Here is a 27,440-nt window from a genome sequence, read left to right on the forward strand (position 1 = left end):
CACCCACAATGAGTCATGTGAGCTCTACTGAGGAAGACGTGGATGTTCATGTGAGTATGGTCACTGCTGCGCTGCCCGTGTCAGACACAAAATCAAAGCAAATAGCAGAAGAAACAGTAAAAGATACAGTGTTACAAACAGTAATAGAGAACATTCATTATGGTTGGCCAAAAGGTTCCTGTCCAAAGTACTATCACATCAGGTGAGCGTTAAGTGTCGCAAGTGGACTATTACTAAAACAGAACAGAATAGTTATTCCACAAGCTCTACGTCAAGACATGCTCAAAAGGATTCATGAGGGACACCTTGGAATTGAAAAATGCAAAATGAGAGCAAGAGACACTGTTTATTGGCCTGGCATAAATAAGGACATTGAGAACATGATAGGCATATGTGAGACATGTCAGAAACACCAAAACAAACAAGCAAAGGAACCAATGATAGTAGCTGACTTACCAACAGCACCATGGCAAAAGGTTGGTATGGACCTCTTTCATTTGAATGGTAAAGACTATCTAATAGTGATTGACTACTATTCTAACTATCCTGAGATGGCGCTGCTCTCAAGCACATCAGCAAGCAGTGTCATAATGCATGTTAAATCCATCTTCACCAGACATGGAATTCCCAGGATTGCCGTTAGCGACAATGGTCCGTGCTTCAACTGTAAGGAGTGGCAACAGTTTGCAGCACATTATGACTTTCAACACATCACATCCAGTCCTCTGTATGCTCAGTCGAATGATAAGGCAGAGAAAGGTGTTCAAGTTCTCAAACAGCTACTGAAGAAAGCAACAGAAAGCAAGTCTGATCCTTATCTCGCCCTGTTGAGCTACCGAGCCTCCCCTTTAGACTGTGGTTCTTCACCTGCTGAACTCCTAATGGGTCGCAAGTTGCGCACCACGCTACCCTGCTGTGCAAAAGAAAAGCAGAGTAAGGAACTAAGACAGAGACTTCAACTGTTAAAGCTGAAACAGAAATCACACTATGATAAGTCATCCAAAACTCTGAAACCATTGACAAGGGATGATGTTGTCAGGATTGAGGATCCAGATGCATGGAACAGGAAAGCTACAGTTCTTGAGGAAGTAGGACCAAGGTCATACACTGTTAGAACTGAGGAAGGACAGATTCTCAAGAGGAACCGCCGTTCCCTCCTGAAAACACAAGAAACTATCCAAGAGTAAATGGATGACAATGCCGCAACTGAATCTTGTCACTCACCACCAGAACAATCTAACACAAACACACATACAGGCTCTCATGAAAACACATCAGATTTACCTGTGCTGAGAAGATCCACACGTGAAGTAAAAAAGCCTGATAGACTTAATCTTTGAGTACAAAGAAAACTATAATAAAAGAATGAAAAGCTTAGAGTTCATAAAGTAAAGCTTTGAAAATGTGTTGACTGTTGTGAAGATGTTTATGTCATTATGATTGATTGATATTGATTGATATTGATTTTGTTTAACCTCTAAGGAAGGGGGATGTAATGATCAGTAACATGTCATTCTAGAATGGTACACTAGGTGGAGCTGTATGTTTAGTACTGGGCTACCCACAAGGCAGTAATCAAGATGGATGCCTGTACACTAGTCCACATGGCTGAATAAATGACTAGCTCAAACTAGCTGTTCATAATGAAAACGTCTATTTATTTATGAACATAACAGCCATGATCTCATTAAATGACGGAGCGGGCTTGAGGGGCCGAATGGCCTACTCCTGCTCCTATCTTCTAGGTTTCTATGATTAAAGGGGAGGGGCCTAGTGCTGCATGCATCGGGGCCCTGCTAGTTCACTGGGGAGCAGGGTGCCATGAAACCAGCCCGGCTCTCAAGAGGAGTGCCGGGCTGAGCGATCGCGGCCGGCAGTCCGAGGGAAAAAGGGAAGGGGGCGGGTGTTGGCAGTCAGCCATAATAAAAATGGCCGCCCGATACCTGCCCCTTTTACTACTGCTGCCGTAGCAGCAAAAACACCCCCCTGACCCCGTCGGACATATCATCCAACAATAGGTCAGGGGACACAACCGAGGTTCGCGAGCGGGGCGCTGCATTCGGCGATGACGTCATCGGCGGCAGTGCAGCATCGCAGGGCACTACCGGCTACCGTCGCCCCTAACCTCCTGCTGAATTTTGCGTGAGGCGTTAGCGGTGCCGCACCCGGGCGCTAATGAGAGGTGCAAATCAACCCAATTTTTCCCCCAATAGGTTTCCAGGTCTGATTTCTAGCAAATCATTTTCAACATTTTAGACGTAGATTTTCAATTAGTATCAGCATGTTTAGTACATCTAATGATAGAATTATAGCTACTTTGCACTTTCTGCCCAGCATTAATAACAGAGAATATATATTTTTTTATCCGTTCCTGGGATGTGGGCGTCGCTGCCAAGGCCAGCATTTATTGCCCATTCCTAATTGCCCTTGAGAAGGTGGTGGTGAACCTCTGCAGTCCTTGTGGTGAAGGTACTCCCACAGTGATGTTAGGGAGGGAGTTCCAGATATTGAACCTGCGACGATGAAGGAACGGCGATATATCTCTACTTGGAGGGGAACTTGCAGATGATGGTGTTCCACAAATATGATCAAGTTATTGGCCACCAAAGTTTTACTCACACAAAAATGATTGTATGTAATTCTATGTAAAAATGCCAGTGCCAATTACTGCCTGCTTGGAGCCCGCAAACCCCCCCCACCCCCACCACTACCAATTAGTGCCCCTAATCTGATCACAGGAAACAATGCCACTGCAAAGTGGTGGCTTGAGCAGCAGAGCGGTATCCTTAAGACGGACACCACATAGAGAAGGTCATTTCTGCAGAAGTACTTGCATGTTTGTGTAATTTTTATTGGGGCAAAAACTTTTGTTTCTATGGACATCTGGAGCTTCACTGTAGAAATCTGCCATTTGGGAGTACTGGACAAATTCAAAATTTGGACTGGAGAGACAGATTTCCCCATGGGGATCCTCTCTTCTTGTGTTATAAAATGGAGGATAATGAAGAAGAGGCTAGATTGTAGGAACATAAAGTGAAGCCTCACAGAAGTTGTTTCCAACATGTTGATATCCATGCCACAGAATTTACAGACCTCGGAGGTCTTACATAGATTTCTCAGCCCGTCAATTATGCAGAAGGCTGCTCTTTCCTCCAGAGACTTATGGGGAGGTACACCATCTGTTCACTGAAGACCTGCAGCCCACTCCCAACAGGAGCACAGCATTATGTGTAGCCGTCAAAGTGAAGACTGCCTTGAATTATTCTGTCACTGTATTGTTCCTGGCAACCTCGGATGATCTTTGTGACAGTCAGGCAGCAGCTTACCTCTGTGTAAAGAAGTCACCGATGCTGTATTCATGCAGGCCTCTCAATTCATTAGTTTCTCAAAGGCACCTGTAAAACAAAGAGCAAGCAATCCAATGCTATCGATTAGCTGGGTTCCTACAGCTGCAGGGATCAATTGATGGCACACATGCGGCCTTGAACGTTCCTAAGGCAACCCCCTCAATTTCATTAATAGGAAAGGATTTAATTCTATTAACGTACAGCTAATGTGTAATGCCAATCACCTTATCCTACACGTTAATGCTCTCTACCCAGAAAGCTATCATGATGTCATGTGCCAATCCACCATCCCACCCTGATGAATTAAGATTATGTATCAGGATGATTTCTTCATGATCAGGGCTATCCCCTAGTATCAGCAGTGTGAGTTATGAGGACACACTGGAAAGATTTGGGCTTTTCAGCTGAATAGGAGAGATCTGAGGTGATCTTATAGCGTTATATAAAATAGAAAATGGCATAGAAAAGGTTAATCCAGCATTCTATTTTAAAATAGTGGGAGTAGGACATGGGGACAAAGGTTCATATCAGTAAAAGTTAACTTTAGGACTGATATCTCATCACGCAGAGAGTGATCAACACTTGAAATCGACTTGTAGGTACAGTGGTGTAGGCAAAAACCTTGGAATCATTAAAAAAATAATGGCCTAGAATTCCAGTACACTGGAAACCTGCTGGTAACAGCGCCGGCCAAGGCTAATGGCTGCCTGCTAATTAGCATCAGCGGTGCAGAGAATTTGTGGTGTAACGCGTTCTTTCCAGCGCCAAGCTCAGCAGGAGGCTGAAGGCCACGTCTGTGTCCCGCTTGCAGTGAAGGAGAATGGGGAAGAAACGAGTGAACCTGTAGGCCATGTATGGAACTGTTATTGTACTTGTGACAACAATATTACCTGCCACCCGCTTAACAATCAATATTAGAGGCAAATTGTTTATGCGTTTGTGGGGAGTCTGTCGGCTGTGCCAGGAAAGTCTGTGTTTTGATCGGACTTTGGGTTTTATGGGATCAGAGGAGAAGTGGGAGGGTGTGGGTGTACAACAGGGCAAATTAATTCACAGAAGTCTGTACCTCTCATAGCGCCGAAGAAGGCATGCAGCGTTCAGTGTTGAAGGGGACCACAGGTCATTTTTTTTTACATTAAGCCAAGATGGCCCATGTAATGCTTTCAAGGACTCTCCCCTATCACTTTGCCCACACATATCATTCTAAAAGGAATAGAGGCTAAACCAAGCTCTTTATTTTAATTGCTTGTTTAAATTTTCATGTAGCAAGAAGAAAAAGATACAGGACAGGAATGATTAAATCCAGTGCTTTGCAGTTTTTGAAACCATTATACTGTAGTAATAATTTCATTGATATGCTACACTTTAGTCACTGGCTTAGGAGGGTCTGACAGCTGAGGGCTCTTTACTATTTCATGCTGAGGACAGAATACTCATATCTGATAACTTAAAGAATTTAAATTCACACTTCAGATTTCAGAGATCAAAACACTGAACATCCAGAAGTGATTCCTAATCCAAACCTCAAGCTTACTCTTCTAGTCAGTCAGAGGTAATCACTTGCAATGTTCTGCATCTTCCCATTTGTTACATTCCGTATAACAATCTCAGGCAGGACTGTTTCAAATAACCACTAAAAACTGTACCTACAAATCTCAAGGGTTACCTCTCAAGGCCTAGGCTTGCGAATAATATAAACACTGCTACGTGGAGAGTCCTGGCTGTCTTACATTTGTCAGTTGAAGCATCCTCATGGCTGTTAATGCTGCTGTAGCGCTTTTAGCGACTGCACGCACGGGCGTGCTTTGGAGAGGGCGCAAGAGGATGAGCGGGCGTCAACTCGGCGTTGCATGCTGATTGACGTCATGCTCTGACTAATTACAATACTTTCAGTGAGCACAGGCAGCACTGCTGACCTGACAAAAATGGCGGCCGCCGTGGGACCCGCCGGCAGCGGGTGAAAGTGCGGCAGCTGCCATTTTTTCTGCGAAACGGTCTTTAATGGCCAGCGGTAAGACCTCGAATTTTTAGCCCAATTAGATGTTGCAATGGGTGGAATGTAGGATTGTTCTGGATGAATGAATTAAGATGGGCCGAATAGTTTTCCTGACCCATAAGTATCTTGTCATCTTATGATCTTGTGATCTTGTAAATGCAGACTGAATACAGAGTCAGAGGCTGACCTGACATCAGAACTCTGGTGGAGGCAGTCTCACTCTGCTTCGCTTCCGAGTGAGCTCAGGCCTTGATACGAGGCTGCAGTGGCGCAAATCTTTCAATGATCTCAGTAGATCACAAAATGTTACTGCAAAGCCACACTCAACCTCATCCTGCTGTGCCACTCATCACTTCCCCATCACTCTGCCTTCCCTACCCTACTCCTGCACATCCTTACTCACACCAACTTACCTTGTACCTCCACCCATCCCTCTCTATTTACATTATCACTTCCTCATCTCACTAGCCACCACTCACACTCACCCTCACCCTCATCCTAGTCCAATCATACCAACTAACAGCACACAAAGGTAGGCACTTGGGTGTTTTAGCCAATGTTCATGTGAAGTTTCTGTTAATGTGCTGTCAAACATTGAAATCTTTATTTTCAACACTTTGCATTCTTGGACAGATTTGTGTGCACATTTGGAAGTAGCTTAGTGAGTTGCAGTGAATGGTGAGACATAACGGTACCACCCGCAGTGGCGATGAGTGTGAAAGGAATGGCTTAGACATTGTAGGGATGCTTTATTGTGTTGGTGTGGGGTGGTGCCAACCTGGCGCATCATATGGGAGTCAGGGTGTACAGCATCAAGTGAATTAAATCTGGCTGTGGTGAGGCCATCGCTGGCCTCCTGAGCAGCAATGTACTCAGGTGCTGATATCCTGTGTCCTGTGCAGTACCAGCTGATTGCAGAGAAGTTTGGTGTTGCTGTTGGTGCTGCTGGTGTGCCTGGTGCTGCTGGTGTTGGGGGCTGATCGTGGTGGGATTCTGAGGGCCAAGGTGAGATTTTTTCAAGGACACCAATGCTGATGTAATAGATGGCAGGTGAGGTTGAGATGACCGAAGTGATCTGTCAATGGTGAGAGACGTTGTTTCAATGAGGTGACACCGGATAGAGAGTTAGCTCCAAACACCTGCAAGCTGCATAAAGCTCAAACTGTCTTACAAATGCAGTAAGCAACAGCTTTTAACCTTGGAAAGTGAACACCTATGAAATGGGAGCTTTTATAGACCATTTGCAGCTGTCAAGTAAAGAAATCATCCCATGCTGACACAACACCCGACCTCCTTACCTGACATGATCCCCGAGCAGGGAAGCTGTTGGCGAACTCTAAAAATCTAAAGGTAAGCATAAATACAAGTTAATTGCCTCTTAACAATCCAGCTTTAATGATGTAAATTCCCTCCCCTGCTGCTTGGTGTCGGGTCTGTTCAGAGATGACAGACCCGACATCTGGGAGACTAGCATGGAGGCGGGTTGACAGCGGGTTCCCTACCCGCTGTTCAAAAACATTTTTTCTAGCTGACCCGCCTCCAAAAACCCCGCTGACCCCCCGAAAAATTCCCCCCTTAGTGTCGGTGTATAGCCAAAACAGCTTTGCACCGATGCTAAACTTGCAGTGTGAATTCAAGGTAGTTCATCTTTCTCGCGAGGTCTTGCACCAATTGGTCTTATACAATAATCAATGCACATTTTTCCCGGTTGTGAAACTACCTATTCAAAGTGACCTCTGATGATTGGGGGAAAGCGCTTCTTACGGCAGTTATCAGGAAAAGCGACTTGTTTGCTCTAATGATAACTGAAGAAAATCAGTGATTTGGAGCATGGGGAAACAAACTCAGATTTAAGCATGGACATGCTGCCTCCTGCAACCTGTGAGGAAGCTTTCCACTTAGGATATGCAGTTACATTGCAACTGATGTCTAAAATCTGCCCAGTATTGATAGCTCTGGTGAAATGCAGCTCAAGATATCCCATGTTTGCTTGATTACTACTGAAGTGACCTATAAAGCTTGTCGTATTTGACCAGCTGTACTATAGATAGGAACTGATACACTCTGTGTTCCCCCATAATCGAGGCCAATAAAACATTGCGATTTTATTGTTCACCTACAGTGACCTGTAAAAGCCCACATTTCCAGGTTTTCAAGAAAGCTGACGGTAATTGCATGGCAGTTGGGTCAATGAGACTCTATGCCTTGCTAGGCAGGAGACGATAGGAATGGAACACAGTGCTTTTTGTGGCAGCAGTAACCATTGAAAGCTTTCATTTTAAATAAATGTCATGTGTTTAAGCACTATTATTACAATCCATGTTCATGAACTGCCTGACAATAAAATAAATTCCACTCGTTATGAAATATTTACTATTTGTCCAGTGACTGTTTAAACAGTGGAGCTGAGAAACAGTAGTGATTTATATATACAGTAGCTCGCTCATTCACAGCAAAACTGGATGACTAGTTCCTTCGTTTCAGCCTATCAAATGCTGCTGAGAAGTTTAATGTTGCATTGCACGGTTCAGGTTTTGGAGTGTACAGCATTTACATGTTCCAGGATTTTGGGTGGTCATTTGTTATGGAACCAGCTGCTGTAAATATTTTTTTTTTTAAATCTTGTACTTCTTTTGACTGTTGTGCGTACACCTGGTACTGTGCAGTAAGCCATTAAATAATGGGGCAGTAATTCGGGTCGGTGGCTTGCCGCGCGTGCAAGCCCCCGATATGCACTTACCCGACGCGCCTGCCGTTCACCTCCAGGGACGCCTGGAATTCCATTTTGAAACAGAAGAATCCCGGGCAGCGTTTGACGTCACGCCGCCCAGGAGTGCAGCCAGCGCGAAGCCTGGAGCACGCTGTGCAAGTGAGACACGCCCCTTAAGGTCTCATTGTAGTAGGACACGCCCCCAACCTCTCCAATCAGCTGCAGAGGACTTTGTAGTTACACAGCTGCAGGGAAAGTAAGTTATCTGCTATTTTATGAATGTTTTGTGAACTTTTATAAAATTTTAAAAACGTTTACATTATTTTGAAGAATCTGAAGTAGTTTTAAACAGAATTAAAGCAATTTAAAGACTTTTAAAAGCCCTAAAAGAATTTTTTAAATTCCATTTATTTATTTAGCAATGTCGTCGTCATACGTGTCTTCACACTGTTCCCTTTGGGGAACTGTATGAAGTGGTGGAAGGATTTATGGCCGTGATTAACGCTCATTCCGTGACCGTAACCATCTTTGAACCAGCCATTAGGGTGGTTAGTCCTATGGCGGGAGGGTTTTACAGGCTCCCACAAGCTATACAAGGAGGAGGGGCCACCCACACCCACGGACGCAAATATCCCGCTGGATGTCAACCCAGAATTTAGAGCCGGAGCTCCGACTCCACTTGCCGGGACTGTGTGGAGCGGGGTTCGAAACCTTACCCCGTCTGGCCCAGCGGCGGGGATCCTACCGCTACGCCAAAGGCCCAATCCGATTAGCAACATGAAATGGCTGGAATGAGCACAATTCACGGCATTAAAAGAACTCACAATTGAACTGATGATGACCTCAGCAATCTCCTCAACAAGGTGGAGGCGCAGCGCCTGCTCATCATTGGTAATGAGAAGTCAAAGGCGCCGCAAAAAGGACAGATGATAGCTTGGTCTTTCAAGTGGCAGCATAGGGCTCCAGTCACGGGGAGGGAAAAGGCGCAGGAAACGTATGGGTGTCACCTTTTGCGCGGAGTGGGCCTTTTGCGTAGCGGTAAGCATCCCCGCCGCTGGGCCAGAAGGAGTAGGGTTTTGAACCCCGCTCCAGACAGTCCCGGCAAGTGGAGTCGGAACTCCAACTATAAATTCTGGGTGGACATCCAGCGGGATACTTGCGTCCGCGGGTGTGGGTGGCCCCCCCCCCTCAGATGGGTTGTGGGAGCCCGTAAAACCCTCACGCCATAGGACTAACCACCCTAATGCATGGTATGAAGATGGTTATGGTCACGGAAGGAGTGTTAGCGTGGCCAGAAATCCTTCCACCACTTCATACAGTTCCCGAAAGGGAACAGTGTGAGGATACGTACGACGATGACCTCTTGCGCAATGCACCTCCTTGGACCCTCAGTCGCAGATGCGAGGGGGCAAATCGTGCAATTGTTAAATTTTTCATTTTATTGACATGTAAAATGTTGGCCCAGTAATTCCCTTCCAAACGCGCGAGTACGGTTGAGGTACTTACGCGTCTGGCCGGAGGAAATGCCGGTTTTCAGCATGCACAGCGCATGCGGGGAAAACCAGCATTTCCTGTCCTCTGAACGAAGGGGTTCAGAGGCAGAACGCGTGCGACTGTACAGGCAGCGCGTGCGCAGTAAAATTCGCCGCTTTCATTCATGCTTTCAGTGAGGTCAAGTCCTTACAACTTACACATGAAAAAAGCATGAGTACAGTTGCTCCAGAGGCTGCGGAGGAAGATATTTCTTATCGTGGAGCTTCTGAAAGGCAATATTTTTGTTTGGGAAAGGGAGGAAAGTTATTTTAAGAAATGCTGAGGTAAGTTTTAAAGTTTATTTTTGTTTTTTAAAACGGGTTTTCAGTACTGTAGGTAGAAGGATCAATTGTGGCTATGTGAATTGAATTTGCTGCGTTTATTAAATGTAAAAATGACTCCAACATTTTTAAGAAAGAAACTTTTCATCAGTAATATATTCTTTTAAGTAATTATGTATGTATGTCTGTATATATTCCTTTGCATGTATGTATATATTCCTTTACTTATGTGAATGAATGTATGTATTTAATTATGACTTTCAGAGAAAGTAACTTATTGGAAAATCATAATTAAAATTATACATTCATACACATGTAAAGGAATATAAAACATACATACATATACGTAAAGGAATATATGCGTACATACATACATAATTACTTATTACTGATGAAAAGTTTCTTTCTTAAAAGTGTTGGAAATGTTACATTACTCATTTTAGAACACTCATTTTCACATTCAATTCACACAGCCACAATTGCTCCTTCTACCTACCGTACTGAAAACCCGTTTAAAAAAAAAAATTTAAACTTTAAAGCTTACCTCAGCATTTCTTAAAATAACTTTCCTCCCTTTCCCAAACAAAAATATTGCCTTTCAGAAGCTCCACAATAAAATATATCTTCCTCCGCAGCCTTGGAGCAACTTTACACATGCTTTTTTCAAGTGTAACTTATAAGGACTTACCCTCACTGAATCCATGAATGAAATCAACGAAGTTCACTGCGCAAGCGCTGCCTGTGCAGTCGCACGCGCTGTGCCTCTGAACCCCTTCGTTCAGAGGACTGGAAATACCGGTTTTCTCCGCATGCGCTGTGCATGCTGAACGCCGGCATTTCCTCCGGCCAGACGCGTGAGTACCCCGGCCGTACTCACGCGTTCAGAGAGGAATTACTGGGCCAATAAATGAAAATATAGTGTAGGAAATGTGTGTATTTACAGTTGCGTGGAATTACAGCCTGATAATAAATGCAACGTACAGATTGATGGGCAAAGCCTGCTGGCTGTAAGGATGAGATGAATTTGCAGTCTCAATTCAGTTCCTGGGGCAATGTGGCACGAAACTGGCACTAATTGGCAATCTCACTTACAGAGATCATAGGATGGCTGCTGTTCAAAGTGGAGAAATGTCACTGCTGCAGTAGAGTGCTTTTTTGCGGCTCATTGTTAGGGTAGAGTAGAACGTTGGAACATTTTTTTGCATCTGGCTGTGCTATACTGCTTGGCCAAAGTTAATGTAGTGACAAACATCCGGAGGGCGAGGGAACAGATGAGGAAAATGGGTACTAGCCTCAGATAGTCTGCCAAGGTAAGGCTAGTCAAGATTGTATATATCAAAGTATGCAGGCCACTAGCAGTTTCCTCTTACCCGCATAAGCCCTTTTAAAACAATTCTTTCCAAGCTTCATGTGCACACTTTATTACTGTCATTTCAAACTGTCGCCAGGTGATCATTTGTAAAGGTGACTCCACAAAGCAAGCTTTCCAGACGATTACCCTGCATGATAGGTGATCATTTACCCGCATGAAAAGATGGATGCAAGGTGACCACTTGGCTATCATTTGTCTATGTGCTCTTCCAGTTTCAGGTGCCTCAGCACTGGACAAAGCAATGCGTAACAGGAGGGCATATACAAGAACTGAAAGAGGACCGCCTTCAAAGAGGGAATGGACATGTTGGGCTCTGAGAAAGTGGGCCATGGTGGTTGGGAGGCATCCCCAAAGCTCAGGGTTTATATTATAATTTGTTTTAATTGTTATTATCCCCTTCATTCAGTTACTCACATTTCAGCAAACCATCATGACACGATTTATCTCCACAACTTCTGTTTGAGGAGGTGCATGCTAGCATATGTTTTTCTTTTGCCTCTGTAGTAGTTGCATAGGAGAAGCCACATGCTGAGTGGCACTCACAAACCCAGCACCTCACAGTGCTCAGTGTCACGTCACTCACACTATCAATGAGAAACATTAGCACAGGTCATTCGATTTAAATGGTCACTTTGAGGTGGATACACTGTGGGGGCGATTTTGCCAGCCCTGGGGAGGCGGCTTTGGAGGCGGGACTGCCAGGAAAATGGCAGAAACTGGGGGCAGGTACCCATCCCGCCCCCAACCTGTGTCCGTGCCATCTTCCCAGGAGGAGGGTACCCGACCTGCGCCGGGACCCGTCTCCTCGAGGCGGGAGGGGGATTACAGCCACTTAACTGCCTGTTAATAGGTAGTTAACAGGCAGTTAAGCAAATTATCCCCATTTTTCCAACAGAAGTGCGGGCTTCCCGACGTCAGGAAACCCCGCCAGGGTCACCGAGGCGAGCAGTGGGTCTGCAGGGGTCGGAGGGGTCGAAAAGTGTGCTGTGAAGATGAGTGATGGGTGCAAGTGTGGAGAGGTAAGTATGTGAGGTGAGTGAAAAGTGTTAGAAAAAGTTTACTTACCTTTGTTTCTTCCTGCAGGCTTCAATCGTTGGGGAACCGGAGGCTCCGGTATCTCCACGGCAGAGATGACAGAAGGACTGCTGCATTCTCCAATGCAACAGCCATCTGCTTTCTGCTCAGAAAATAGGCTTGGCGAGTCTTGAATACAAGGACTCACCAAACAACAGAGAATGTTGGCAGCACGGTGGCATAGTGGTTAGCACTGTTGCCTCACAGCGCCAGGGACCCGGGTTCGAATCCGGCCTCGGGTGACTGTCTGTGTGGAGTTTGCACATTCTCCCCGTGTTTGCGTGGGTTTCCTCCGGGTGCTCCGGTTTCCTCCCACAGTCCAAAGATGTGCGGGTTAGGTTGATTGGCTATGATAAATTGACCCTTAGTGTTAGGGGGATTAAATACATGGGGTTACGGGGATAGGGTGGGATATGTGTTGGTGTAGGGGTTACGGGGATCGGGTGGGATATGTGTCAGTGCAGGCTCGATGGGCCGAAATGGCCTCTATCTGCACTGTGGGGTTTCTGTGATTCTGTGAATGTCAGTGTTTGACAGCTTCTCAAAGCTGTCAAACGATGACAATTCATCTGTCAAAAATTTTTGACAGCTGAAATGTCATACGTTGACGTTCTCTGTCACTAGCTTTCCCTTAATTGGCCTGCTAAACCCGCTGGGTGGGCTTAACAAAGTCAATCAAGGGAAAATAGCGTGGGTTGGTCGGATGTCGATGGAGGCGGGACTAAAACCCGACAAGCAGCAGTCCCGCCTCCATCATGTCCCCATTGGCAAAATCTGTGAATCAGAGCACGTGTGAGCAGGAGCAGGTGGTGGAAGCACAGAGGAGTGGGAACCTGCTCACATCCTTCCTCCCCTGCAGCGCCCCGGAAACTGGACCTCATGGGGCCTACATTTAAAAGAAATGTTTTGACTGAACGTTGCACTTTCTCCAGTCAGTAAAAGGGTGGGCCAAGCACCTTGCAAACTGGTAGTGAATGTGGTGGAGTCCACTAACCGCATTTACATAGAATTACATGAAATTACAAAATGGAAACAGGCCGTTCGACCCAATCAGCCTATGTTGGTGTTTATCCTCCACATGAACAGTAGCCCTAATCATAGGAACAGGAGTAGGCTATTTAGCCCTTCGAGCCTGTTCTGCCATTCAATGAGAATAAGACTAATCTATGACCTAACTCCATATACCCACCTTTTCCCCATATCTCTTAATACCTTTGGTTAACAAAAATCTATCAATCTCAGATTTAAACTTAACAATTGACCTAGCATCAATAGCCGCTTGCAGAAGTGCGGAAGAGAGTTTCAAACTTCTACCACCCTTTCCGTGTAGAAGTGTTTCCTAACTTCACTCCTGAAAGACCTGGCTCTAATTTTTAGACTATGGCCCCTAGTCCGAGACTCCCCAACCAGTGGAAATAGTTTCTCCCTATCTACCCTATCAGTTCCCCTTAATATCTTGAAACCTTCGATCAAATCACCCCATACCATCTAAATTCCAGGGAATACAACCCTAGTTTGTGTAATCTCTACTCGTAATTTAACTCTTGGAGTCCGGGTATTATTCTGGTAAACCTACGCTACACCCCCTCCAAGGCCAATATATCCTTCCTGAGGTGTGGTGCCCAGAACTGCTCACAGTACTCCAGGTGTGGTCTAACCAGGGCTTTGTTTAGCTGTAGCATAACTTCTACCCCTTTGTATTCTAGTCCTCTGGATATAAAGTTCAGCATTCCATTAGCCTTTTAAATTATTTTCTGTACCTGTCCATGACATTTTTATAATCTATGTACATGGATCCCCAAGTCTCTTTGGACCTCCACTGTTTCTAGCTTTTTACCATTTAGAAAGTACTCTGTTCTATCTTTTTTAGGTCCAAAGTGGATGATTTCACATTTTCCTACATTGAAATCCATTTGCCACAGTTTTGCCTATTCGCTTAATCTATTAATATTGCTTTGTAATTTTATGCTTCCATCTACACTGCTTACAGTGCCGCCTATCTTTATGTCTTCGGCAAACTTGGATATGTGGCTTTCTATCCCATCATCTAAGTCGTTGATAAATACGGTGAGTAGTTGAGGCCCCAACACAGATCCCTGCGGGACACCACTAGTCACATCCTGCCAATTAGAGCACCTGCCCATTATCCCTACTCTCTGTCTCCTGCCGCTCAACCAATTTCCTAACCAGGTGAATAATTTGCCTTCAATTCCATGAGCTTCAACTTTAGCTAACAGTCTCTTATGAGGGACTTTATAAAATGCTTCTGGAAGTCCATATAAGTAACATCCACAGACATTCCCCTGTCCACTACTTTAGTCATCTCTTCAGAAAATACAATCAGGTTCGTCAGGCATGACCTCCCCTTTTCAAATCCATGCCGGCTCCCTCTGATCAGCTGAAAATTTTCAAGATGTTCAGTCACTCCATCCTTAATTATAGACTCTGGTAATTTCCCGACAACAACTATTTCCATCAGCCTGCTCTATTCCCATATCCCTTTATTCCACTTTCCTTTAACCACTTATATAACATATTCTTAAATATTGATATAGTCTCTATTTCAATCACTATTTCCAGTAGTGAATTCCACAGCCTCACAACTCTCTGTGTAAAAAGAATTCTCCTGCTTTCTGTCCTAAATTTTTGACATTTAATCTTACATCTATAATCCCATATTCTAGACCCATCAATCACTGGAAAAAGTCTGTTTCTATCTAATCCATTCTAAGGATAAGGGGCAAGCCATTTAGGACTGAGATGAGGAGGAATTTCTTCACCCAGAGAGTGGTGAACCTGTGGAATTCTCTACCACAGAAGGCAGTTGAGGCCAATTCATTAAATATATTCAAGAAGGAGTTAGATATATTTCTTAAGGCTAAAGGGATCAAGGGATATGGAGAGAAGGCAGGGACAGGGTACTGAATTTGGATGATCAGCCATGATCGCATTGAATGGCGGAGCAGGCTCGAGGGGCCGAATGGCCTACTCCTGCTCCTATCTTCTATGTTTCTATGCCATCCCATCCCTTCATAATTTTGAACACCTCTTTCAACTCACCCTGTAATCTCCTCTGTTCTGACAAAAATAGTGCCAATTTTTCAAATCTTTTTTGTATTTGTATTTCCTCATAATATGCAGCATTCTAGTAAATCTGTGCTGTACTCTCTCTATTGCCTCAATATCCTTCTTATAGTTTGGAGCCCAAAACTGCACGCGGTATTCATAGAATCATGCAGCACAGAAAGAGGCCATTGGGCACACACTGTGCCGGCTCTTTGAAAGAGCTATCCAATTAGCTCCACTCCCCTGTTCTCTCCCCATAGCCCTGCAATTTTTTCCTTTTCAAATATACTCCAATGGTGGCCTTACTAAAGTTTTATATAGATTCACTCATACGTATCTGTTTAGCAGAACTGTGGTCTCACCATGGAGCATTTGGCAACTCCAATGTCCACTGCTGCTGAGCCCCCAATAACAGAGGTCCTAAGTCCAGTCAGGACATCTCTTACGAAATCTGACTATTACAATAGTCTTACCATTCACTGCCTTCTTTGCTGCCCAAAGATCAGTTCCCATGCTGTTTACTGGACATCCTGAGACACTATTCAGCAATTAAGGCATGGCTGGAATAGGCACAGCAAGGCTGCTGCCTCTCAGGGCAATGGCATAACCGGCCCCTTCAGTTGCCCCCCAAAATGACACATGTGGCATAAAACATGCAGGACCAGACAGCCAACACTGCAACGCAAGTAATGGAAGCAGCTGCAGAACCATCTGATGGCCCAGCACAAATAGCTGGAGAGATGTTAGAATCCCAAGGGGCTCCCACTGACACTCACCAGGCAGTTACTTCAATTACTCCTACAAAGGGAGCACCTAGAAGGAGCACTAGTTTAGGTTCTATATCACTCAAAACATATGCTTTGGAACAACAAGCATTATACACATACAAATCATTCATTGGCCATTGGATTTGATTGTACTTTATTTTAACTGTGCTAAGAGTTTTCTTGGGATGGGATAGAATAAGGTAATAGCAAATTAAAAGATCCTTTGTGGCTCATGAAGAGCATAAGATTGTGTGTAGGGGCCCAGTGGCCAGGTGTGTGCCATCAGTGATGCCCTTGGGGAATCTGATAATTGAAAAAAATTGCAGAGCCTTCTTATTCCCATGAAGAAAGTGATGAACATATTTGCCTTGAAAGAAAGACTTACATTTATATAGCGTCTTTCATGACAACCAGATGTCCCAAAGCCAATGAAGTACTTTCTGTTGTAATGTAGGAAACGTGGCAGGCAATTTGCGCACAGCAAGCTCCTACAAACAGCAATGTGATAATGGCCAGATTATCTGTTTTTAGTGATGTTGATTGAGGGATAAATATTGGCCAGGACACCGGGGATAACTCCCCTGCTCTTCTTCGAAATAGTGCCATGGGATCTTTTACGTCCACCTGAGAGAGCAGACGGGGCCTCGGTTTAACGTCTCATCCGAAGGACAGCACCTCCGACAGTACAGCACTCCCTCAGCACTGCACTGGAGTGTCAGCCTAAATTTTTGTGCTCAAGTCTCTGGAGTGGGACTATGAACCCATAACCTTCTGACTCAGGCGAGGGTGCTACCAACTGAGCCACAGCTGACACTGAAATGCCTTGGTGAAATGTGTCAAGTCACCTGCTTGATACATCTGTAAACTGAAGATTGATTGATACTGCTGATGTTCTCTGTGGCAGCTTGCAATGAGCCATATGCATAAAAGTTCAGGGCTGTGGTGACCTTGACAGGCAGTGATGGAGCTGGCTGGAGGTCAGATTCTAAAAGGCGGCGCAACCTCTGTCACTGCCTCCCTAGTGAAATGGAGCCTGCAAAGGCAGTTTTTCCTCCAGCATTCCAAGGAAGGTGTACCTCTGCCTATTGATACAGCTTCATGGGCAAGGGCTGATGCATGGTTGCTGTGCTGGGATGCAGTTAAGCAGTGGTTGCTGTTCATGTACGTTGCTATGGTGACATGGAACAGATCAGTGCAATTGGACTGGTTTATACCGAGCATGTGAAGTTTAAATGGTTTCCATTGTCTGAGATGATTTATCATTGATGCTTCATTGTGTGATTTATTGTGTGCTTTGATGTTGGAAAAATTAGTGCCATTTATAAAAAAAAATTGCCTTATAGTCTACATTTGTGAAAGTAATGTTGTCCTCTGTAGTACTGTGCAGGTTATTTAATTTTGTCTTTTTGATAGATCGAATCAAACACTACAAAACACTGAGGTACTCTTGATAATCACATACATTGATGGCTACTTTTTCTGCCTTATTGATTCCTTAATCCCTCGCAGACTGCAGGAACATTACTGGACCAGAGTAAAAAAACTCATAAGATTAATGTGTTTATTACACGAAAACTATAAATATTAATTAATTTTTTTTTTATAGGGCTGATTCCCTGATCAGGTGCTCCTGGCGAGGAGTGGCGATCACAGGGTTTATCTGTCAAGTCTTGAGCCCCTGATTTTCTCTCTGTTAGTTTGAATGAATAGAAAATAATGGGCTTCAGGCCTGTGATTTGCTCCTTATTGGGAGCGTCCAATTAGGAAATCAGCTCTTATATCTGCATTATTAGAAATTAACAGAGGGACAAAAGTTGAAATATATATATTTTAAAAGGTGAACAGGTATTTGCCAACTGTAAGGGCAAATACCATGTCTGGTGAGTACACTGATGTGTTTACCACTCTACACCATAAGGACCTTTTACTGGCCAAGAAACTTTAGCAAGTAATGAAAGATCAAGCATATAACAGAGAACACATTCATTTTTTCTGTTATTTCTAGTGATTCTTTTGAAATTGTGCATTTAAACAATCCATCCTGCTAATACCATTGGGGAAACAGATTGTAGGAGTTACTGAGGCCAAGTGTGGGAACTGAGTTAGCATAGATAGAGCCGAGCTGAACCACCCTTATGGCATCTTTATGTTGCAAAAGTGCTTACAAGAGGAGTGGTTTGCACAAAGTCCACTGGTGCTCTAGGAACTTAGGAACAGAAGTAGGCCATTCAGCCCCTTGAGCCTGCTCCGCCATTTAATTACATCATGGCTGATCTGCACCTCAACTCCATTTACTCGCTTTTGCTCCATATCCCTTGATACCCTTTCCTAATGGAAATCTATCTATCTCAGTCTCAAAAGCTCCAATTATTCTAGCATTCACACCCTTTTGGGGAGAGAGTTCCCGATTTCTGCTACCCTCTTTGTGAAAAAGTGCTTCCTGATTTCGCTCCTGAATGATCTAGCTTTAATTTTATTATGTCCCCTTGTTCTTGACTTCCGCACCAGAGGATGTACTTTCTCCTTATCTACATTTTAAACACCTTGATCAGATCACCCCATAATCTTCCAAAATTAAGGGAACACAAGCCAAGTTAATGCAACCTGTCCTCATAATTAAACCGTAATTTAAGAGATTTCCATGTTACCTGAAACAGGTGAGGGCTTTGGACACCTGGCGGTAGGCCCCTTTCAAAATGGAGCCGGCTCTTTGGACACCCGGTGGTAGGCCCCTTTCAAAATGGAGCCGGCTCTTTGGACACCCGGCGGTAGGCCCCTTTCAAAATGGAGCCGGCTCTTTGGACACCCGGTGGTAGGCCCCTTTCAAAATGGAGCCATCTCTTTGGACACCCGGCAGTAGGCCCCTTTCAAAATGGAGCCAGCTCTTTGGACACCCGGTGGTAGGCCCCTTTCAAAATGGAGCCGGCTCTTTGGACACCCGGTGGTAGGCCCCTTTCAAAATGGAGCCAGCTCTTTGGACACCCGGTGGTAGGCCCCTTTCAAAATGGAGCCGGCTGCACTGCCAGTGTTAAAGGGCTGGTATGGCTACCGACCCCATTTTGAGGCTGTTACTATAGCAAAATACTGCGGATGCTGGAAATCCGAAATAACAACAGAAAATGCTGGAAAAACTCAGCAGGCCAGGCAACATCCGTGGAGAGAGAAACAGAGTCAACGTTTCAGGTCGAAACCCTTCGTCAGGACTAAAAAAACACAGGAAATGAAACAGATTAAAAGGCCAGTTTGGGGGCTGGGAAATGGGGATGAAAGAACAAAAAGAAGTTAAGAGACATTAAGAGGTATTCAAAATGAGACGAGATAGTGATAGGACTAGCAAAGAGACAAAATACGACTCTAGATTAGGTGTGAAATGCGCTGGCAGAATGAGAGACAGCTGCCATGTGGGAGAGAAAAAAAGGGGGGGAAGGGCACAAAACAAAGGTGTGGATAAAAAATATATGTAAAAATGTAATGGGGGCCGAGGTTATGATCTGAAATTGTTGAACTCGATATTGAGTCCGGAAGGCTGTAAAGTGCCTAATCGGAAGATGAGGTGCTGTTCCTCGAGCTTAGGCTGGGTTTCCATGGAACAGTACAAGAGCCTGAGTACGGTGAGGTCTGAGTGGGAATGGGGCGGTGAATTAAAATGACAGGTGACCGGAAGCTCGGGGTCACCCTTACGGACTGAACGGAGGTGTTCCGCAAAGCGGTCACCCAATCTGAGTTTGGTCTCCCCAATGAGGTTGTTACTGGTCCATTAATGCCAGGTGAATGCAATTAAAATTGACCCCAGTGTTTCTGGCCACAGACCTTTCCCGATGTTGATGGATGGATTGTACAAGCCAGCTATGTAAAAATGGCATTACCTGCCTGTATGGGTGAGCTTGGAGCTTAGCCTACCTGTGGCCAGAACAAAATGCCAACCAGAATCATCCAGTGCTGCCCCTGATACTGTTTGGTGCCTCTGGTAGTATTTTGACTTCACTTGCCCCATAGAAGCCCACCTGGAGGCAGTGCTTTAAATCAGAATAAAGAATTGATTATATCAACTGATATTTTGCTGTTGTAATCATTAAATCCTCTCAGGCAGTACCCTAATGGATATCATCAGGGCTGCTTGTTTAAACAGCAATGTGAAAAAATCAAGAGATCAGTAGAAAAATGTCAACAGATGTTTATCTTTTTTTTACAGTTTGATCTTTAAAATAAACAGTGCAGCTGCAGTTGGTTTCAAACATGAAGTTTAAAGGCCAAGTGATTACTTCTTCCCGCTCTGCTGTGAATCTAAAATGTATGACAGTAAGCACAGTGTGTTCTTGAATGTAGTGTATAATTTGTGCCCACTCAAGAGTTTGCGCAAATTCTTCAGTATGTCTTTTCTGTGAAATAGCAAGCACTAAATTTGCGGTAAAAATATTTGTTTGATAAATGTTTAATATCTGGCAGACCGCCAAGGTTGCTGAAGAAATGATGGGGCTAGAGTAACGAGCAGTGAATGTTGACCCCCAATTTTCAAAGGCGGTAGCTGATGAGTAATAAGCAAAAGAGAGATAAAAAAAAGTACATTTTTCTGCTGCGCTGTCTGGTCATGGAATTTTATTTAAATGTTTGTGGGGTTCTTACAAAAAAAATTGCATTCCACTGGCAGTAGCTGAAAATTCCTTTCCCTTCCCCCTGCCCCCACACACACTCACACATGTGCACACCCACCCATGCACACATGAACTCTTTTTTTTTACCTTGAAACATCCTCCCAAGAGATTGCTGAGTTTACAGTTAGAAGCCGCCACAATAGGAAGAGGGCAGAGCTGACCTGTTTTTTCCTACTGAATTTTCTTCCGCCACTGGAATCACAGTAGATTTATTCTTAGAGTAAGGAAGTGACGTAAATTCGAAACAAAAATATACTTGCTCTATTGAGGAAGAATGCTTTCTTTTAAAAAAAAAAGAAAATGCTTCAAATAGGATCAGAAGCTTTTGTGCCAGTGTTTATTTTGAGTTGCATTCTTTTCCGTTGCATTGATTTTGAACTTCTGAAACTGACAGTAAAAGTATGTGTTGCAGTGTAATTGTATCTTGTGATTTAGTAATCACTGCGGGTGTAATGTGTCTTTTGCATTTACATTGCAGGTAAGTGGGTCTACATAATACACAAAGGAAAATAAATGTCTCCACTGTGAAATGTGATTCTTTTAAACATTTATTTATGAAAATGTTTTGAATGTTTTATTCACGTTGAAGGATGAATTCATTCCCCTATTTTGTTGAAGGGAAATTCACCATTTTTGTGTTTATAACCAGAAAATAAATAATTTTGCCATAGTCTCTTATCCAGGCAAAAAGAAAATGCCTGGATAAGAGTATTTTCTCCTGCTGACTGAAATGATTAGAATGCCTTGATCTTGTGCCAAATGCATCATTATAACAGGATTGGTACATTAAGAGCAAATTAAAAAGTGCTTTTTGCATTCAGTGCAGTTTCAGATGAGAATCAGTGCTAATGCATTCTTGTGTTCAGATTATTAAATCAGTTTTTTAGTAATATTCAAAGGGAGGGACACACCAATGGGCATTCTAGTAAACTGTGCCTAGGAGGAAGGGCACTTCAAAATCGACTAGACTTTTGCAAGTAATGTTTTGGTTCCAGAGCATTATGTGGCTGAAAATGGTGATTACAGTGGCTATTTTAGGACCAGGTTTGTGTTCCCACATTTCCAGTGGGCAGCGACGCTTGCAGAGAGTGCACTGGAAGAATCACAGGCACAAAGTCCATGATGTTCTGTCCATCTGGCAGTCATTAAAGGCCCCTGCCCTGTTTAAAATGGATGTTGGATAAAGTAGGTAAACCAGGTCAGCAGAGATCAGTCCATTACAAGTGGCTTACAGTTAATGAAGCTATTCCAGCATCAGGGCTAGCTTCATGACAGTAGTATTAGCTGTAAATAACAAAACTATAAACTTAAAGCACTCACTGGTGGATCCTGGCCTCTGGAGATACCTGGATAACTATAGCACCTTTTCAGGCCTTGTCAAAGAGCCAGATATGCAGCAGGGCCTAACCTCTGCCTGCAGGTGACCATGTCCCAAAAGCCAGGTATGGAATCATTTAAATATTCTGGGAAGGCATCCTGTGCCTGTAGAGGTGCAACAGAGGTCTCTTTCCCTACATTACCATTGGAAACTTGGAGTAGCAGCATGCCACTTTGAAAGTGGAAGCATGAGGCACAGATTGGGCCAAAAAGACACAATTATTTTGATTTTCCCAGATGGTGTTGTAGACTCTCCATCTGGAAAACTTGAAAAACTTGTAATAGTTAAAGTAATCAATCTCTCTGACTTCTTGGGCCGGTTCACTAGGCCCAGAACAGGACCCACATTGGTCTAACCAGATATAGGTATCACTGGGCCTATTTGGTGCTTTTACCCGAATTCTTGGGGTAGCCCTGGACTGTTGTCAGAATTGCCCCAAAGTGCTGCCACGAAAGTAGAGAGGTGAGCAGAAGAAGTGTCTATTCCCTCCCTGCTCCCATTGGAATGTTTTGCAGTGTGCAAATTGGGCAGAAACTTGCTCGATCCAGGTTGTGCTCCAAATTGCGACCCTCCCACCACAACTCTTATCAGGATTCCACAACACCCGAGGCCAGAATTTCTACTCTACTGAAAGGATTATGGCAATAATTTTTAAATAAGAATTACAACTAAATTCTGATGGGATATCTTATTTTTTCACCACTGGTAGAACGTTTACTCTTGTCAAAATGCTTGGCAGATTTTTATCCCCCAGCATTATCCAAAATCTGGCCATTTTCTGCCCCTCAACTGGGAGAATGCACCTACAGATTTTCAATTGTTGAATAAGCATATTGTTAGTTTGATCTGAGACAGTGACATTTACAGGGTTACAGTGAAAAAGCTCAAGTATTGTAGCTGCATTAAATTATTAATCCATTGTGGCACCTACTGTATATTTTTGTCAGCCCAGCTGCTCTTTGACATTCTAGAGCTGTTTTTACTGTGTTCAGAAATGTACTGCATTAAAAAGCAGAGGCAACTACGGGGAACATCCTAATACCACAACAGAAATGACATAAAAGATAACTGGTGAAATTTGAATTCTAATACTGTACTAAGCAAATGACAATTTAATTTTATTAATATTCTGTTGAAAATGAAGAACGTTTGATCTTGCCATGATCAGAGGTGAGTCAGTGAGCCACACATGCCCAAGCATTGATTTCTGTTACTGTGCTAGGATTTACATTCAAGACTTGTTTTCCTGGCTGTTGGCCTTTTAGGCTGGATGTTGGAGCATGAAATTAAAACTGGGCCTGTACCTGTAGTGTTAAATTCCACAGGGTGCATCAGATATTTTGTTGCAAGTTGTTGCTTAAATATAGTTTATGTACTTGGCTAATGCTCTGAATGGAGGTACTGACGGTCTGTTTCTGTATATGATTTTTATAGGTTCAACAAACCAACTGGCCAGTATTTAAAAGGACCTGAGAAGATCTTTGCAACTGCATAGAGGAATAAGGAACTGCAGGGACAAGGATAAAGAAGCTGGTTTGTTGGAGTACAAGATTAGGATTTAAAGGGTGACAAAATGAATAGAGGAATGTGAAAGAAAAGAATGATACATGAGTGAAAAATTTTACAGTGAGAAAGAGTCAACTGCACTTGTAATCCTAAATGTACTTGTAATCCTCTAAATTGGCTGAGGAAAGAACGTTTTATCAGTATATTCTGTCTCACGAGAGGCTTTTTTACTAACAAGTCATCAAAGAAGTGAGAACATTGTCAAAGTGAAGCTTATGTTTCTTTCCATTTTAAAGAAAACAAAAACACATTTGACATTTATTCCTCACTAACAATTTGTTAAATGGCCTTTTATTGAAATAATCAATAATATAAAGGTGAAAGGGGAAGGAAGACAGAAAATGACTTCTTCAGTTCAGAACAGCACATTCTGCACTGACAAAGAGGGCAACAAAAAGGAAATAAAGAATAACAATGAACAGCCAGCAGAAATAGATGGAGACACCAATGCAAATGAAATAATATCCCAGCTTTGTATAACAGAAGAAAAGGAAGAGAGACGTAACCTAACAGCTGGCATTGGGAATGAGCATCTCCGTGTGCCACAGAATGTAACACTGCCGAATGAAACTCTGGATGACCCTGTGAACCAAGGTGAGGAGTCTCAACCAGGTGATGACAGAAATCAGTTGTACAGAAGCAGAAACCTGGAGTTTTCAGAGCATCACCTGCCTAATAAAACTGAAACTATAGAACTGGAACATAAAGACTATACCAAGCACCATGAAAAAGCTTACAGTTTGCAATCTCCTGACAAGGAAGATCGGAAATTTGGTACAGGTGAATGTGCCAGTGTCCCTCAAATTCAAAAGGAATGGTATTCCCTAAAAAGGCATAGTTATGCTGCTGAAGCTTCTGTGGAGCATCAATGGCCAAAAATGGATGTGACAGATGAAAATGAAAAAATACATTTCATGCAATTATCGCACAAGGACTCTTCTTCTTCCAATTCATTGGAGAAAACTAATAAAAAGGATGTATCAGTAGAGACTGGTACGTCCAGAGAAGATGATACTGGGTGTTTACGAGAGAAGGTCTCAATGACTGATTGTTGTACTCGACCATTGAATTTTCAAGAATTCTGCACGGATGCCATTGGTAGCACTCATAATTCACAGCGGGCATCAGCAGATCAGTTCAAAGCCATCTCTCCATTTGATCCATTTGACTTGACCTCAGTTGAAATGATTGCATTTCATTCTAACTCCTCTACCTCAGAAAACAAGAAGTCAGTCCCAGAGCTACAAATGAATGTAGAAAGGCCACTTGACCGTGTCAATGTAAGCACATCACATTGTGAAAAAATAGTATCTACCTTAGGTTCAGGTGGTGAACTACTGGTGGCCCTTAATAAACCAGAAGCCCAGGTAAACTTGAATACATTGACCGACCAATGTAAAGTAATTGATGCACACAATCGCCCCTCCACGAGAGACTGGCAGGAGACTGGTGAATTTTTGCCTGAAGTACCAGGAGTTCAGAGCAGGAGAAATATTTTTGAAGTAAAGGAGAAAATGGAGTATTGTGATGTTAGCCAACAACCATCCACCATGCTTAGTGAAGAGACAGCTAAAATAGTGCAGCATCTGCAAGATAGCACAAAAGAACAACATCTTAAAAACCTTAATTTTGAAGAAGACTGGTTCTTAGACCTACCAGTGGAAACTTATGCAGATGGCAGTTTAGTATCTGAAAACACTTCTTCAGTATTAATGAGAAAGGGTTGTAAAAACAGAATCTTCAGTCTGATACATACTGAATTTGGTACCCAGCATTCTGTAGAACCAGCTGAAATTCTTGGAAGTTCTTTTTCAAATGCTACTAATGAAGTGGCCAGTGTGGAATCTGCTATTTCTGCAGTTCCAAACACTATCCGTGAGGCAGATAACTACACTGAAAGTGATAAACTGCCATGTCCCGGAACTGATGAACTTTCGAAGCATGAATTTGACAGCCTTCATGATGCCTTTGAAATCAGTGGGAGCAGAAAAGAAGACAGAAGGCAACCTTTTGTGAGTGACAGTAGTTCATTAGAACATGAAACAGTTCAAGTGAAAAGCATTACTAAAATGACAGAAAAGGAAGGTTCTGAAGTTCTTAGCATCACACACTCAGAGCTGTCAAAGCAACCTCTTTCTGAGCTAGGTGCAAATACAGGCAAGGACACACCAGAAGTTAGTCTTGATCAGTGTGGTGATGAATGTTCTGTCGGAAAGACAGAGAGCTTTGTACAAAACGAAGCAAATGAAATAAACAGTAATGTGCTGATAATTGGAGAAAAACAGCTCACAGGGGTTTCTGAAGAGCGTCAGCACTCTGAGAGCCCGGTAGTCTCACAGACTGTAAATCCTACTTGTACACAGTTTCAGCAGATGGTTAACATGAAAATTACTGATCAGTCCTCAGATTCTGCTTTTAAGGAGCCCTCGCTGCTTCATGCTAGGGTATTGTCAGAATCTTTGCTCCCACCACCATTAGGGAATATGCAGACATGGAACTCATTCTCTAAAGCTCCTGATAAAGCTGTTTGTAGCAGTGGAATCCCAAAACCAATACTGCAGCATCCCAGGACTATTCTAACAGACAAAGGAGAAGCAGACACAAATTACCAGCCCAAACCCGAAGGGAAGACTGAAGCTAATTTCATTCCTAAACCCAAGTATGTAAGACCTAAAATTATAACATACATTCGAAAACCACTTCAGGTAAAACCACTTGATGCTGTACGTGATACTCTGGGACTATCCCCAAAACTTTCAACATGGACCGAGTCCATTTCTAAACCCTGTATTTCAAAAGAGCACAAGACCTCTACATGTGAAAATAAACCCCTCTCTGTGCTCAGTGTTCCTGGTTCCTTTCATGACAGGTACAGACCAGAATTGCAAAGAACTAAGATATATACGACTGGACTGATGATATCGGGAATCAAACCTCCTGCTCAGCAGACTTTTCCCAGGATGATGGGAAAGCCATTTTCTTCTTCCACTGATGTCACATCAAAGAAAGCTACTGAAACTTTTACACAGGAGAGCATTTCTGAGGTAAGAGCAATCTTTAACATTTTAGATTATGGGTATTTGTGTTCTCGTAAAGTCAAATTTGAGTTGGTTAGCAGACTACTTCTCTGTGCAGCTTGTCATGTTAGTGAGACAGTGGATGTTATTTACTTGGATTTTTAAAAAGTGTTTAACTGCCCCATTTAAAAGACTACTGCACAAGCTTCGGTTGCATGAGGGAGCCAGATGGAAATGTATTGAAATGGATTTTTTAAATGGTTAGTTGAAAGGAAGCAAGTAGTAAATGGAAGGCCACCAGGTTGGTAGTCAGTTGTTAGTGGTGTAGCACAGGGATTGGTTAGACTGGAATCAATTCAAAGGTGTCTAACTTTGCAGACAATACCAAGATGGGAGAAATGCCAAATATTGAGAACCAGTGTACACAAATTCGGGAGAAATTGGAGATGCTGAGTTTGTATGCAACAAGGGGCAAATGATGTTTAATGCAGGCAAATCTAAAAGAAATGGTTATGTGGAATATATACTTAATGACAACATATTAGGGCAGGAGACAGGCCTTGGGGATATTGGTGCACTGGTTAACATGAACAGTGTTCCTAGAAAATATAGAAGGCAAGCAAACTGTTAGGTTTCATAGCAATTATCAGGATATTTAAATTGAAAGAGGTTATTTTAAGA

At 43.3% G+C, this 27,440-nt stretch overlaps 1 protein-coding gene across 3 annotated transcripts in view; it reads left to right on the forward strand.

Moving 5' to 3' along the window:
* The window catches only part of LOC147111908 (microtubule-associated tumor suppressor candidate 2-like), a 901,351-nt gene that overhangs the window by 265,108 nt on the left and 608,803 nt on the right, over window positions 1–27,440 (forward strand). For 2 of the 3 annotated variants that reach the window (XM_085999292.1, XM_085999294.1), the window contains exon 3: window positions 23,611–26,786. In XM_085999292.1, the coding sequence (XP_085855418.1) occupies window positions 24,084–26,786 (2,703 nt within the window). In that variant the 5' untranslated portion in view covers window positions 23,611–24,083. Of the gene's footprint in view, window positions 1–20,250; window positions 20,438–23,610; window positions 26,787–27,440 lie in introns of those variants that run through there. The other variant, XM_085999293.1, reaches the window with a different exon arrangement.

The sequence above is a fragment of the Somniosus microcephalus genome, chromosome 10 (genome assembly GCF_052327205.1).
Source record: "Somniosus microcephalus isolate GS21.2 chromosome 10, FLI_Smic_1.0, whole genome shotgun sequence".
NCBI lineage: Eukaryota > Metazoa > Chordata > Chondrichthyes > Squaliformes > Somniosidae > Somniosus > Somniosus microcephalus.